This window comes from Perognathus longimembris, chromosome 15, assembly GCF_023159225.1.
Source record: "Perognathus longimembris pacificus isolate PPM17 chromosome 15, ASM2315922v1, whole genome shotgun sequence".
NCBI lineage: Eukaryota > Metazoa > Chordata > Mammalia > Rodentia > Heteromyidae > Perognathus > Perognathus longimembris.
Window position 1 is genome coordinate 47,555,721 of NC_063175.1, and position 16,291 is coordinate 47,572,011.

Sequence of the window (16,291 nt, forward strand, 5' to 3'; positions counted from 1 at the left end):
CTTGGTGGTAGAGTGCTTGCCTAGCATGCATGAAGCCCTGGGTTCGATTATCTCAGCACTACATAAACAGAAAAGGCCAGAAGTGGTGTTGTGGCTCAAGTGGTAGAGTGCTAGCCTTGCACAAAAAGAAGCCAGGGACAGTGCTCAGGCCCCGAGTTCAAGCTCCAGGACTGGCAAAAAAAAACACAATTGGGATAAACCTGGCACTGTTGGCTCATGCCTTTAAGATTACAGGAGGCTGAGATCTAAGGATCATGGTTCGAAGCCAGCCTAGGCCGAAAAATCCCTGGGAGACTCTTATTTCCAATTAACTACCGGAAGTGGTGCTTTTGCTCAAGTGGTAGAGCACTAGCTTTGAGCATAAATTAGCTCAGGGACAGACCCTAAGTTCAAGCCCCACAACCTACCAAAAAGAGGGTGGGGGATAAAAGAGAATCTTAAAGTGTGCTGAAAGAATTTTTTTTCTATAGATCCTGCTTACATCTGTGGTCTACGACACAAGTTAGCTACATGGATGTATGCTTCTGCTTATCTTTTCTAAGAGGTAATTAAACATAAAGGTATTGCCATCACATTCTCTCAATCTAATTTATCTCCAGGCAGCCATGATCAGTTAGTTGCTTGGAGGCATGCATCTCATGCCAGATCAGCTGGGAACTCGGTAGAAGTACAGATTCTTGAGTACCTATCCCCACCGGAAGCTCAAGAGTGGGGCCCTGCAGTCTGCAATTTTGTTATTCCTTTGGCCGCACTGGGTTTGAAACAGGGCCTCGCACTTCCTAGGCAGGTGCTCTACCATTTGAGTCATGTCACCAGCCCTTTCTACTTTAGTCGTGTCTCTCTCTCCACCCTCCCCTCAATAAGGTTTCAAACTGTTTGCTGTGTGGCCTTGGACTGAAATCCTCAGTCCTCGTTCACCTAGGCAGGTAGGATGAGAGGCAGGAGCTGCCGTGTTTGGCCTGCAATTCCGAGGTTAACCAGTCCTCCGGGAAGACTGAAGCCCAGAGCGAGGGCATCCTTCCCTCCCTGTGGGTGCCCAGCGGAATTGCAAAGGCCTCAACAGCACAAAAGAAACCCAAGCCACCGGGCCTCACCTTTTCCTTCTCTTTTGCAAGGTGCCTTTCTGGGTTCTTTTTTCTCAGTGGTGCGTGATAATGATTTTTCCAGCTTAGGTATTTTTTTAGGAAGACCTGAGTTCTTTCTGACATTTTCCTTCTCTTCCAATCTCAATCTCAGGGCAGCCACCCGGGACAGAATTTTCTTCTTTACTCCTTCAGCTACATGGCCACTTCCTGAGGTTTCTTGCTTCTTCTTGATCTCCTCTGACCTAGCCGCTGACGATCGGGCCCCTGCTAATTTGCCAGCTTGGGCAGCCATGTGGCTAGACTTCTCCTTCTCCTTGAACTTTTTCCCACTTCCCAGGAGAGAGCCCTTTTGACATGGGTCCAGGAGGACCGCGGGGGCTTTCTCTGACTCACATTCTCCTGAAAGGAGGGCCAAGGTCATTGCTGGGGAGCCAGATGAACTTGGGGCCTTGGGTTCCCCAATTTGAAGCTCCTCTGTTTTCAGTTCCTCCATGCTCTGACTTATTGAAAAGCCTGTGACGTTTCCTTGGGGAGATGAATGGCAAGGCCATGGCGTAAGATCACTGCAAGGGGGCACATGTTTCCCATGCTCCTTCTCAGTACTTCCCCTTCCCCCTGCATTGCAAAATACAGGCTGATGGTTCCTGGGCTCAACACAATCAACTGCAGATTGGCCGTGAATTGGGCCTATGGGGTAGTGAGTCTCAACCTCAACAGGTTCACGAGTCATTCCTGCAGGACAGCTAGAAAGAGGTGAAGAGGGGGAAAGAAATTCAGCCATGTCCCTTTCGGATTGCTCTGCGTCCCCTGAGCTTCCGCCATTGCCTCGTTGCACTTGGCCCACGCCACTTGCACGTGGAGTCCCTTGCAGACCCTCCTCAGAATGTGAGGCTTGCCAAGGGGCTTCATTTTGACTCAGTTCGGCCTCTCCTCTCTCCCTGACGACTTGGTCTTGGTTGGTTCTATTTTCACCTGGAATGGTTTCCTCACTCTTTGGGGAACATGGAACTTGCAGAAGGGTAGGTGGGACTTGCACTCCCTGACCCACATTTCCACCAGTGGATTCACTCCGCTCTCCAATGGCCCCCACTATGGGCGCCGAAGGTTCTGCATCCTCAGCCCCGGCATACTCCGTCTCTCCTGTTTCATCAACTGGATCTACAGAGGATTCCCAGATGTTAGGGAAGGTCAGACACTGGTTACAGTGGGTAGAATTATCTATCTTGAGCTGATTTTCTCCCTGCTCTTGACTCACATTGCTGGCATCGCCTTTCCCTTCCGTTTCTGAAGCCTGGGATAGGGAATCTATGATACATAATTCCTCTTTCTCCACAGGATCCACTGATGACTCCAGGAACCTGGGTTGGCTCAAACCCTGGGAAGAAAGACTACCCCAATATTTGATCCTGGCTGGTGTGTCACCTTCGCCCATTTTCCAGTTGTTACCCAGGACTGGACTTAGAGCCCCTGCCACGTCCCCCCAGGGGACTGGATCTGCCCCAGCAGCATCTGCTTTCAGGACGTCAGGTAGAGCCCAGGCCCTGCCAAGGACTGTGGAACCAACTTCTGTCTCTTTGCAGTCAGGGTCTGTCACTTGCCTTGAGGGCCAAACTTCAGAATCCGGAATCTCTAGGGTTATAATCTTCACCTTGTTACCTGCTCCCCAATTTCCTAGTCCGATGGCTCGAGACTCCCCTAGGAGGATTTCAGAGAGAGATGGAACATTGCTCAGTGTCTGGATGTGTTCTTCCATGACTGCTTCTGCCACCACGGGGACGGTGGGCTCCAGGGAAGAGCTGAACCCTGTCTCTTCCCTGGAATTTTCTGGACAGAGCTCTGAGGGCACTAAGGTGTCTTCCTTCTGCGCAGCAGATGATTGGGACAAACTTTCTTGGAAATCAGGTGCAGAAAGGGAACTGTGGTAGGGCAGGCTGTCTGCTTGGGTTCTCTGCTTCCTTTCACTTCCTTTTTCTTGGAAATCTTCTTCAAAGCCGTTATCTGCTCCAAACCCCATCTGGCTCTCATCCAAGGACTGGTCATCGGTTTGAAGAGGAGAATTGCTACAAAATTCCTCTCCCTCTAGACCAGAGACTTCTGGAACACTGGGGGTCAGGCAAAGTAGCCCTCCGGTGGATTCAGTCATAGAACCACTTAAAATATGACCTGACTCTACACTGGGAGGAGGTTGGTAGTGGTTTACATCTGATGCCTCAGGTGAACTTTCCTCAGTCCCATCTAATTGGCTGTCTTCAGACACTGAAACAGTGTAGTATTTGGCTGGGTAGACTTTGGAGGCAATGGCAACAGGTGATGTGTCCTCAGTTTCCCTGGCCACCTGGAGACACTCAGAATTAGCAGTTGTTGCTGCTGGCCTCTCTCGTGGGGCCTTCAGCACTGAACAGTGCCTGGTAGGCGTGTCCGTGACAAGGGGGGTACTGGGCCTGGGGATCTCATTGCCTCCTTCGTGGTGGTACACAAAGGACTCGTTCTCAGAAGGAAGGGGATGAATTGCCCCAAAGCCTTCTGGGAAACAGGGGTTTGACCCCTCCTGGACAGCCTGGATTGTGGAAGCCAAGATGGAGGGGTAGTCCTCCACCTCGGCTAGATTTGCCCCTGGGACACCCTTGCTGGCCCCCTGTGACATGTCCCAGGTGAAAGCACTGATCCACAGGGGGGACGTGGTCAAGTTTCTGTCCCTGCTCTTCTCACACGTGGACTGTGGCGACTCAGAAGCTGCTGCCGGAGGCAGAACTGCCAGTATCTTGTCATCGGGAGGACATAAATCACATACTTTGCTTTGACCTTCTGTCCGCTCAAAGTCCATGGAGCAAATTTCTTGAGGCAAATATTTATCAACCGGTGCTCCAACAGGAAGATCCATGGTATCATAACATGTGCCCTGGTCACCAGCTTCAAAACACTCCGTCATGCTCGCTGCGTCTCGGCCCCGTGGCTCACCGCATGGATTGGCCAGGGGCAGGGCAGCCTCTAGGGGCTCCTGGGAAGCAATACAGAGAGGCTCAGGCTCATTGCAGGCATGGCTGGCCTCCTGGGGGGGAGGTGTTGCGGATGCAGCGGGGTACGTATTTTCATCATTGGTTTCTGGGATGTTCAGCTCATGTCCTAGGTCTGCCCAGGTCCGGCTAGGTGGACTGCCTTCTCTGTCTTGTTTTTCTGTCTGTGATGGGTCTCGAGTACAGTTGTCCAACTCCAGGTATTGGGCCAGTGGTGGCTCTTCCTTGTGAGTTCCTTCTGAGTTGGAGAGGAGATTCGTTGTGGTCCCGGTGGAGGGAGACTCCTCCGCAGGCGGATCTGAGGAAGGTGGCATCTGGCTGGAAGAACCTCTCTCTGGAATTTGCACCTAGGAAGGTGAAAGGTGGCATTAATAGAGTTGTTCCTGGGAAAGCCACGATAGGACAGTCCTAGGAGTGCTAATCCTCCATGACTGTCATAATAAGGGACTAGAACAGGAGTAGAAATGACCAAAATAGGAACGTGAATCCCTGAACACTCTCAAGTTGTTAGTGAACCATAAATCCAGCCATCAGTGTCACAGGAGATGCTTACTGTCATCATTAATTTAATTATTTGTTGAATGATAGACAAAAGTGAATGGAAATATTGATCAAATAACTCATCTTTCTAGAACGATAACTCACATGAAGTTTACAAGTGAAATACGCAGTACTTAACAAGGTAGCAATCCACGAACATATTTTGTCCCCCAAATATGATGACCTGTTGGTTAATAATGTTGTTAATAACAGAGAGGCTTGTCCTTTGAGCCTGCCTCTAATGAAATAATGAAGCAGCCATGATTTCATTATCTCTGCTCCACAAACATCCTGAAATGTCTCTGGCATTTAAACAGGCAGCTATGTTCATGAAAAGTAGCGTTCAGGAACACTTAGGTTGTTGGAAAAGAGGGAAGAGGAAAACTAGAAAGAAAGGGAGGGAGGGAGTAAAGGAGAAAGGGCGAAAGAAATGAAGAAAGGAAAAGAGAGAGGAAAGAAGAAAGGAAGTGAGGGAAGGAGGGAGGGAAGTGAGTATGGGGAGATCTAAAGGAGGAAGGAAGGGAAGGAGGACGGAAAGGAAGACAAATAGAAAGAACTCTCAATTGAAGACTGAACCCCTCAAGGTACTAAATAGTGATCAAGGAAGCCCTCATCTCTTTGACTACATTCTTGTCTTGAAACTCCTTGCCTGTTGATTATTTCAAAACAAAATTAGGTCTCTCCAAGGAGAAGGAAACAGGTGCGAGTTCCTGGCTAGCCATTCTAGCGCTGTCTTCAGGACCCCTGCTTTGGAGAGCCTGATTCTGATGTGCAGGGGCAGAGGACTAGCCTTGGGAAGGGGAGAGTACAGCCCCCCCTCTCCCTTCCTGTAACAAGACAGAGCTGAAATATTCATGAGCTCAGGCAGCTCCAAAGCCATGAGGCTAATTTCCATAATGCCCACGTAAGAATGGTGCTTCACCTCATGGCAACACCTGAGCCTGATCTCAGTAGGAAGCACTAAAATAATGTGTCTACCACTCTCGCTGCCCTCCTGAAGCCTGTCAGTCATTCATCTCTCACTGTATCCTTTGAGGTTAACCTGAAATCTATTTAACTCAGATTTCACCAACATACGAATACTAACTAAACAATAAGAAATTCAGTAGAAACCCCCAAAGGCTTAGGATCATTTATTGAGTCACTCAACATGGAATGCCACCTATGCACCTGAACATGTTCTAGGGGAACGCAGTGTAGCAGAGAACTACAACAGGAAACTAGTCTTCTGCTGGGCCTTCTTCCCATTCTATGTTGTATGCAAGGCTTGTTACAGTGCTAAGCACACAGTAGGTGCTCAGTATTTGTTGAAAGAATAGATGCATAAAATGCATAGCAACAGCGATAGTTCCTATTCCCAAAGTCACCCTGTAGATCCTCTCTATCTGGAGGTGTTTGGACTCTCATCTGCTCCTAATTTGGGGAAAGCTCTATTTTATTTTTATTTCTGTATTTATTCCAATATAATTTTACTGCTATTATTAAGATGGTATACAGAGGGGCCACCATCTCATCAGTCAGGTAATGCGTACATTTCTTTGTCACCCTTTCCTTCACTTTCCCCTAGTTCTCCCCTTCCACCTCTACCCACAAGTTGCACGGTTCATTTTCATTTTCAGCATAGTGCATACCCAATACCGTGGCCGCATTTATTCACTCTTCCTCTCTCCATTTCTGCACCCATTCTTGTTTCCCTAAAAATATTTTTTTAAACCTCAAAAGCAACAACAACCCCCCCCCACCACCACCAAAAACATGTTTCCATTTCCTGAGATTCATTTCAATGAACAGGATTTTAAATGTTTGGAGGAGTTATGCCTTGGGTTCCTCCCTTACTATCCTTCTTTAGTCTGACTGCGTTTGTATGTGAATGCCTAGAGTCCTGTATAGGTTATGATGCATTTTAGATGTATTTTAGATCTAGCTTCCACATATGAGAGAAAATGTGCTGTTTGTCTCTCTGAGTTTGGACAGCCCTATTGAAAAGAGACTTCTATTCTCACATGCAGGTGATTCACATCTGTAATCCTAGCTACTGAGGATCACAGTTCAAAGTCAGCCTGGGCAGACAAATCTGCTGGTTAAATAACCAGCAAAAATCAGGAAGTAGAGATGTAGCTTAATTGGTAGAGCATCAGCCTTGAGCAGAAAAAGCCAAGTGAAAGCATGAGGCTTTGGTTGCGAGAGAGAGAGAGAGAGAGAGAGAGAGAGAGAGAGAGAGAGAGAGAGGGAATATATGAGACTTTTAGCCCAAAGCATGCTGGTTCAAATTATGGTGTTTTGGGCTGGGGATATAACCTAGTGGCAAGAGTGCCTGCCTCGGATACACGAGGCCCTAGGTTCGATTCCCCAGCGCCACATATACAGAAAACGGCCAGAAGCGGCGCTGTGGCTCAGGTGGCAGAGTGCTAGCCTTGAGCGGGAAGAAGCCAGGGACAGTGCTCAGGCCCTGAGTCCAAAGGCCCAGGACTGGCCAAAAAAAAAAAAAAAAAAAAAAAAAATTTATGGTGTTTTTAAAAAGGAAAGATGTTTACTCTCTAAACCCTTTTGTCTTCCTCACCATATTCAAAGGGAAATGGGAAAACAAGAAAGATAATTTCTCACAAGGAAGAAAAAAGACTCGGTTAAAGTGTCAAAGAGTTCAATAACAAATGAAATATATAGTATTTGTAACTTAGCCATGGGCAATTTTTACCCTCCAAAATGATTTCCCTCCTGTACCTGAATATTCTGCATATTCTTCTAATTTGCAACTTTAGTTCAGATTCTTTTTTCTTGGTGCTGATACTGGGGCTTGAACTCAGGGCCTCAAGCCATGCCTTAGCTTTTGCACTCAAGGCTGGAGCCCTATCTCCACTTCCAGCTTTTCGCCGGTTCATTAGAGATAGGAGGCTTGGGATCTGTCTGGCCGGCTGGCTTTGAATCTTGATCCTTAGATCTCAACCTTCTGAGTTGCTAAGATGATAGGTTCGAGTCACTAGCATCAGGCCAGATTTAAAAAAATAATAATATAATGAGCTATGGCACGAACATGCCTAATTATTAAGCAAAGTGTAGGTAACTTCCTGGCCATGGTTGAGATCTATAGAAAGAACACCCCAAAACACCACGTATTCTCTTATGCCTCTGTATCCTGCCCAAACCCCTACCACCCTTTAAAGGTATCACTGTCACGACAGGGTCATTAGGTCATGGAGGAACTGTCACGTGGAGAACTCTCTGCCAGGCATTTGGCAATTTCTTTCCAAAGGGCTCTGTTTTTTTTTTTTTTTTTTTTTTTTGGCCAGTCCTGGGGCTTGGACTCAGAGCCTGAGCACTGTCCCTGGCTTCTTCTTGCTCAAGGCTAGCACTCTGCCACTTGAGCCACAGCGCCACTTCTGGCCATTTTCTTTTTTTTTTTTTTTTTGGCCAGTCCTGGGCCTTGGACTCAGGGCCTGAGCACTGTCCCTGGCTTCTTCCCGCTCAAGGCTAGCACTCTGCCACTTGAGCCACAGCGCCGCTTCTGGCCGTTTTCTGTATATGTGGTGCTGGGGAATCGAACCTAGGGCCTCGTTTATCCGAGGCAGGCACTCTTGCCACTAGGCTTATCCCCAGCCCCTGGCCATTTTCTGTATATGTGGTGCTGGGGAATCGAACCCAGGGCCTCATGTATATGAAGCAGGCACTCTTGCCACTAGGCCATATCCCCAGCCCACCAAAGGGCTCTGTTTTAAAAGCTGCAATGACACTGAATGAGATGGATCCTTTTTTCTTCTTATTTTTATTGATGATTAGCCTACCAACAGTAACCAGATGCTACTGAGAAGAAACTAGCATCATAGCACACCATGGTTTATGAAACAGTCATATAACTGTTGAGGTATATCCAGTCCTTCCATTTCTTGCTTTAAAAATAAATTCTTATTTTTAAATCCCACAGTAAAGCCCCAGGATAATGACATATGGTGACTCCTTGGCCAGGTAAACTTGTTTGCCATTTGGCAAACATATAGTGAGCATCTACAGAATACCACGTGGTGTTCTTAGAATCTAGAAAGCTTCAGTGACAACTCAAAGATGACTGCCTTTTGGAAATTAGGTTCAAGCATCAAGCTGTGTAACTGATCCGCTGCTGGTATGAAATCCCATCAATTTGATCATCAACAATGGGAAACCTTAAGAGCTCAGTCTCTATTTGTCAAGGCTAACAGCATCAGTTCCAAGAACAACCTATATGTGTCACTCCGAGGCCAGCTCTTAAGAGCGGGTAGCCACAGACACACCTGTCCAGTGAGTCAAAACTTCCTTTGGAGAGTAGATCTCAGTTGAGTCATGATGTAAAAGTTCCATCAAAGGGCTGGGTTGTTGTTTGGCTGTTCTCATCTGAGTGAGTGGAGAGGAGGGTTTGTTATGTAGGAAATTTGTTGTTCTCACTCAGGTAAACAGAAGGGCCACTTGGAGGTCTAGGAGGAAGCCCACCATTGTGTGTAGACCATGGTTGGTAGCCTAACACTATGGCTCAGCCCTAATCTACTGTGGCACAAAGATCCCAGGTAACTTTAAATAGTTTCTCTGTCTCCTCTTTTAAGGCTAACCACATGTATGCCATCACCATCCTGTTGAGTGGATGAAAGATTGCCTGTTACCCAGAAGGCACTCGGTGCCATTCGTTTCTCATGCTCTCTGTAAAAAGAAAAGAGCAGCTAAGGCAAAGAGGAACTAGAGCAGCCCCAGTGAGCAGAGCCCCGAGCTTTATGGGAACTTCCTCATTTGACCCAAGAAGTAAATCTGAAATAAAGATGCTACTGCTCTTCCTCACTAATGAACCGAATACCTGGGCTCCTATCGGGAGACAGAACCCATGCAGTCGGTTACTTAGGGAAAGTTTTTCATAAAGAGGAACCATGATGGAAGAGTAATGTAAGGCAGAAGGAAACTTGTAGCCTCATTTAACGGAAAGTAACAGGAAGGGAGGACAGACTCTGAAGGGGTTCAATCCTACTTGGAGAAGGTGTGATGAGACCACCAGGCAGCAGAGCAAGTCACTGGTTAGCCAACTGCAATTTCTGGGTGATTGGTAGATAACCAGGAGCCAGGTGGTCTCATCCAGTGACATAGTCATACAGTTGAGTCTAGGCATTGGCAAGGGCAGAGACTAAGGCCTTAGACTGCATGGGCCATGCAGGCTGGGCCTTGCAAGAGGGAACAACTGTCCTGTGTGTGCCTGGCCTTAGCCATGTATGGACCACTCAGAACTCATGGAAGGAATCCAGGTGTTGCTATAAGCAAGAGGTTTAGGGGATACGGGGAAGTATGTCAGACAGTGCTTCAAACACCGTTGACTGCCAAAAAGTTAGCACTAGTCTAGGTCTGCAAGGTCACATACAGACTCAGGGCTGAGCAGACCCTTGTTTTCAAAGGGGAATGATGGAACTCTGTTACCATGAGTGTATGTTGAAAGATGGATTCAGAGGTGAGGACCGATACAAGAGATCACTGGTGTTCAGGACTTAGAAATCTCCCCAGGGTCCTGGAATAAACATTAAGGCAGGATTTAAAGCCCAGTTTTTCTGGCTACAGTGCCCTTTCAACCCAGATTTTTTTTTCCCATTTTTCTTTGCTAGATGAATTCACTATTACTGAGCCATCCCTTCACCTCTGAACCCAGCTTTTCTACACAGAGATGTTAAAATAAATCTCACCCTCCTGAGGGATCGTAAACTCCCCCCATAATGCAAGCCTAGACCTGGTGAGCTGGGAGACTTTGGTGTGAGGGAGCAATAGTTCTCCATCCACACAACATGGCCATGTGTCCATCCGTCTGCTTCCCCCTGGGTCCCTACTCGTTTCTGAGGCATAGAGAAGGGCCTTGAATAGCTTTGCTGAATGAGTAAACAGATGAATCAATCAATACAAGGAGCAGAAATGGTAAACAAAATTGAGAAACACTTTCAAACCTGTTTTTGAAGGATGCATGAAGCTTGAAAATGTACACCCTTCCAGAATGCCCTTTTCCAACTAAAATCCTCTTCAACCTACCTCTGTCTCCACCCACAAACACATTGTTTTCGTTTGTTAGCTTTGCTCCTTGAGTATGCCCACCACAGACAGGCCTGTCCGCACAGTGATGTTCATGATTATGTTCCTCATCATGACCGGAGGTCAGCTAAGACCACAGCACTAGTTTGAGTCACTAAGGACAGAAGGTGGTAAAAGATTAAAAACCCTCTTTTCAAAGAGCCTGTAAGTCCAGTTAAACACACACGTGTGCGTGCAAAAAATAATGGTCTTTGACAAGTTGCTAATGATAAAACAGAAAGAACTTTGCAAATCGCACGGCTCTGAGACAGAGTATGGGTCACCATGGAGGTGTTCCATTCTTCTAATGACAGTGTCCCTGCTGTGACAGAACCAGGGGCTGTGCTCATATCATTATTCATATCAACTCTTAGAAAAATTCCTGAACATGTCAGAGCATCTCAGAGACATTCTGTACTGGGCAGAACGGGCAGGTATGGTCATACCACTGACTGACTAACTCTACAACATCCCCAACCCCTTTCCTGCGCATGTCAAATAAGAAGATTGGACAGCTACACCCCCATCCAGCAGCCTGCAGTGCTAAATCAGATACTCGGGGCTAATCAGACACCCAGGGACTTTCTGTGGAAGTACTACTTTCCTGTGTAAGGTATGACTGTTTTAGGCCACCTTCTGCTGCTGTAACAAAACACCTAAGATGGGGAACGTAAGCTTATCTGGCCACATTTTTGGAGTCCAGAAAAATCTAAAGGCACAGTGCTGACATCTTCTTGGCATCTGGGGAGGGCCTTCCTGTTGTAGCAGAAGATGGCAGAAGGCAGTAAGGTATGGGAGCTCAGATCTCTTGTCCTCCTTTTGTAAAAGCCACAAATGTCAGGGATTGGGCATCGTTATGTCTCCATCGAACCCTACATACTTCCAAATACCATTAACAGGTGAATTGGGGGAATTTCTAATGCGTGGACTTTTAGAGGACCTGCTCAGACCACAGCGGGTACCGGTGTCTCCTCTCCTCCCTTTCACCCAAAGCGATGGATGACATTACTGTCATCTTTCAGTCCCGAACAACCCACACAAGAAGAAAAAGCCACCTCAGCCGACTGTGGCTAGGGTGAAAGAAGCTGGGGACTTGTTGGCTTTATTGAGCTGTTAGATTGACAAGGAAACCTCACACTTCTTATGACCAACCAAAGCCTTCTGTTTTAGCCACTGAGAACTGATCATTCTGTGAACAGTGTCAAAATCTCCAATGGATACGAGGAAAGCCTGTTGATGAAGAGTGAAGACGAGGGTTGGGAGGTTCACCCTGGAGCCTTCTGGAGGTGCTGGGCAGTTCATGACAGGGATTAGAGAGAGGGACAGTGTCACAAAGGGCAAGAGGTGTGGCTCCTGGGAAGGGAGCTCATGGGCCTGGAGAAAATGCCAAGGGCCCAGGGCAAGGTGAACTTGAAGTAGAACAGGGAGGGGGAACAGAGAAATTGGAGATGGATCACCAAAGGACAGAAGCCGTGGCTCAAAAGGCCAAGTATACCACCCAGGGCCAGTAGAATCGAAGCACTTGGACATCTGCTTCAGCAGGGCAAAATTTCCAGAGACCAACATGTCCTCCGCAGAGTGATGGCCTCTCTCTAACTCCCTTAACTTTAGTCATTCATTAATTACTTAATTCTTGACAATATTAATGTTTGAACTCAGGGCCTTCCACTTATTTGGCAGGTGCTCTATCACTTAAACCATGTCCCTAGCTCTTTTTTTCTTTAGCTTTTTTTTTGGGGGGGGGGGGTTGGGGCAGGGCCGGCCTTGGATCACAATGCTCCTACCTAGCCTCTCACGTGCCTGGAATTATAGACATATACCCCCACATCTGGCTTACTGAGATGAAGGGCTTACTGTTTTGCTTGGTCTAGCCTTGAACTTCAACCCTCCCAATTTCTGCCTCGGGTTCTTTTTAAGATTCTTTCCTCCTTATCGGGACTGATTCACTTTGTCCTTCATGGTTGTCTACACATCATCAATTTCCCCCTGTTGTTCCAGGAATGTTTCGATGAGATGGTTCCAGATCTCAACCGCCCTGGGCTCCCCTGGCCTTGCCCATGGTTAACCTTTCCTAAGGATCTGCTGAGCCCTCCTGGCAGGCACGGCGTCATCTGGTCACTCGATAGATCAAATCCATACCACCTGGAGCAGCAACACTGAAAACAGATAGCCTCGCCTCCTGCCAAAGAACGCTTAAAGGCAAACTGGAATATTTCAGGAACTTGAGTTTATTTTTAGGAGTTGCCTGGTTGTCCAGAAAGAACCTTCACCTAAAGACTTTGAAAGTTAAAATAAGTCGCAGGTGGTACCTCACATGACACTCGTGGAAAGCCCCCAATTCCAGAACACGGTTGGTACCTGACCAGTTCTACTCCATTCCATTCCCTCTCGGGAGACAAGCAAGCTTTGGCCTGCTGCTGTCACATCCTGTCTGGATTTCTTGGGAAAGTCCTGCTTTGTGACACACATCTGACCTCTTTGTTGGGCGAGAACAAGTTTTCCGTGACTCGTTCCTTTCCCAGGGCCCTGGAGGCTCTAGGGTGGGCTGGGTATCACAGGGTGTTGTTAACTCCCAGCAGGTGGGAGCCATCAGCTTCTGTGTCAATGTGCATCTTATGTGATGCATGCTGGGTACCTGAGCTGTCAATCACCGAGCCCCTGTCACATGGCAGGCTGTGTTAAGTGCTCCACCTGCCTTTGTACAGTTAATGCTCATAACATGGCACAGAAAGGTAGGACTTGAGGTCTTTGGGTTGGGGGGGAGTGTTAGGAGACAAACACTGCCCATTCCAACACAGAAGATGACCCTTCTTCTGTCTATTCTCTTGTACAATGTGTCTGGAAAATAGCCATTTTCCTTTCCTGCCTGTATCTATCTCAGTTATCCTGCATCTAAGAATTGGCTGAGGCTAGGCATTAGCAGCTCATGCCTGTAATCTTGACTACTCAGGAGGCTGAAATCTGAGGATCAGTTCAAAGCCAAGCTGGAAAAACCAAATCCAAGAGACTTTTATCTCCAATTAACCAGCAACAATGTGGGAATTGGAGGTGTGGCTCAAGTGGTCGAGAATCTACCTTGAGTAAAAAAGCCAAGCAAGAGCACAAGGCTCTGAGTTCACGAACACAAGGCTCTAAGTTCAAGCCCCAGTGTAAGTACAAAAAAAAAGGTTGAGGAGAGTCTTTTTTTTTTTTTTTTTTACAGAAAAGTATAATGGGAGATAGGCAAACACAAGGAATAACAGGGCTAGGGAATTTACCCAATGTTTCAAAGTAGTCTATTGTAAGGGGGGAAGGGTGACAGGGAAGGTTAGGAAGGAGTTGTTTTTTGGTCTTGTTTTTCATCCGTTATGAAGAGACCACAACTTGGATGAGGAGGTGAAAAGAAAGTAGACTAGGGCAATGGAAAAAAGGATTGGGACTCAGAAAACCTAAATTTGGTCTCATATTTGGTGCTACATGGAAAGTGGCTTTGAAGGTCACGGGCTCTTCCTGAGTCAGTTTCTCCACAGTAAAGCGAGAGTGTTGGACAGGATCTCTGGCTTGGTGTTCTGTGGCCTGCTGCTGTGAGCACACAAACACTACCATGGGGCTGAAGCCTCTCCCTTCATCTGGGAGTGTACTTTCCTTCCTAGGTCCAAAAGCTTCTAGACCTACTCTGCTCTGGCAACTATGAGAACAGATAGGAGAAAGGACACAAGACATTGCCACACACAGACAAGCTGGGAATGAGCCCGGAGGGGCCCTAAAGAGGAGTAGGGGAGACACTGTGGGTTGGAGTAGGGGTGACCATTTGGTGTAGGATGTCTGGATTCCTAGCTAGCTCTTCTGCCTCCCACATGTCTTGCTTCTTCCTGCCCTGTGCATGAGGAACCTTGTTGTTTTGGTAGTCTACACTGTGTTGGCATATGGGCCCTGGTACTGATCCTGAGCCTTCCAGAGGCTCAAACACCTGGTCCACGCCAATGAAAACCATCACAGCCATGTAACAGAACATCAGTGGCCATGTGTCTCTAACTTACTTAAGCCTTTGTGGCGTGCAGTGGGCTTTGAAGAGATTTAGGAAAGTTACGGCTTCTTCCCAGAGAATCTCATTTTGCCTACATAATAGTTCTAATTTCAGGGGGCTCCAGACTCCAGATCATTGAATCCATGATCCGTTCCTAAGAGCTCACAGAGCTTCAGGAAGCTCTAGACTATGAACCTAGGATGATGGGAATGACTGTTTACTTCCCACAGACTGAAAGTTCACTGTACAGTTCAGACTGGATGGTAAGTGGAAAAATTAAATCTTAATCAGGTTCTAGGGGAGTGTTTCCAAATCAATACTTCTCTGTACAGTTTCTAGAATCTGTGAGCAAAATCAAAACCAAGGTAGTAGCAATTACGGTACTGCACTGACAATAATACCTTGTACAAAGCAAGCTCGTGTAAACTTTAGAAACAGGAAATACTTGACACGGTTACTATGCTGGTGTTTTGCCTACTCAGCATGGGCTTCAACGTGCACAATGAAGATGGTATACTTGGTGCTTGCAAAAGCTCAATATAAACATAAATATTAAGCAGATTGCATATCACGGACGATCATTACCAAAGGATGAAAAGAACATACAAATCTGGTGTGGATCGAGTACATATCTCCTCTAGGAGATTGACAAGAGAGCTATGTGCCCTCAGAGTTGGGTTTTCTTTGTTTCCTTTCTCTCTCTTTCTCTTCATCTCCCCTCTCCTTCTCTCTCCCTCTCTCCTTACTTCTATGGAGACATTGCTTTCCTGCCTGGGAAGTTACCAGGCAGCACAGGGTTTTGTGCTCTGGTCCATTGGTCTTTTTGTTTGTTTGCTCTAAGCCAACGCCTCTATTCTCTTTGGGCTAGAGAGATAGGAAAACGCGTGTTCTCCTCATCCTTTGAAGAAGCATGATCAGGTAAAGTTTCAAACATACACCACCCGGAAGACATGAGCACAGCCATACCAACTGAAGGTACCAACTGGTACCAACTGAAGGTACCAGGGCTAAGGGCGGCCACGCTGTGTTTTCTAGGGGCACAGAGCTGTCAACTTGCAATAGGCCAGGGAAGGGTTAAGGTGAGACCCCTTACACTTCGCTAAAGATGAAGGATAAAGGGGAGAGGAGCACAGAGAGATTGCATTAAAAATTGAAGGGAAGTTCCTTTTAATGGACCCATCCAAATAAACCTCCTTCCTTTAAAAAAAAAAAAAAAAGATATTACACTTCGCATTGCTTGCTTGCTTGCTTGATGCAAGGGACTGAACCACCTGCCTTGCAAATGTTAGCAAGTGCTCTGTAGCTTGAGCCACCTCCTTGCTAAACTTCCTTCTGGTTGATGGAAGCAAAAATAAGGATTTGTAAAGAAGCTAAGGCTGAAGTAGGTTGGGAAGAACTTGGAGCCAAGGAAGGAAGAAATGTTGGGGTTTTAGTGCAGCGACCTGAGTTAGGAAGGCATGACACATGCTGACATGATGTCTGTATGTGCTGGCATGTAATGTATCTCAGGGCTGTGAGTAAATGTAATCCTTTATTTTTTTCTGGAACCAGACTTGTATTCTGGTGGGGCCCTCGTCACACACAGGGCT

The 16,291-nt window shown here is 46.9% G+C and overlaps 1 protein-coding gene across 3 annotated transcripts in view; it reads right to left on the minus strand.

Annotated features, from left to right (window-relative positions):
- The window catches only part of Alpk2 (alpha kinase 2), a 107,193-nt gene that overhangs the window by 34,835 nt on the left and 56,067 nt on the right, over nucleotides 1–16,291 (minus strand). For all 3 annotated transcript variants that reach the window (XM_048363515.1, XM_048363514.1, XM_048363513.1), the window contains one exon: nucleotides 1,095–4,446. In XM_048363515.1, coding sequence (XP_048219472.1) covers nucleotides 1,095–4,446 — 3,352 coding nt within the window. The remainder of the gene's footprint in view (nucleotides 1–1,094; nucleotides 4,447–16,291) is intronic.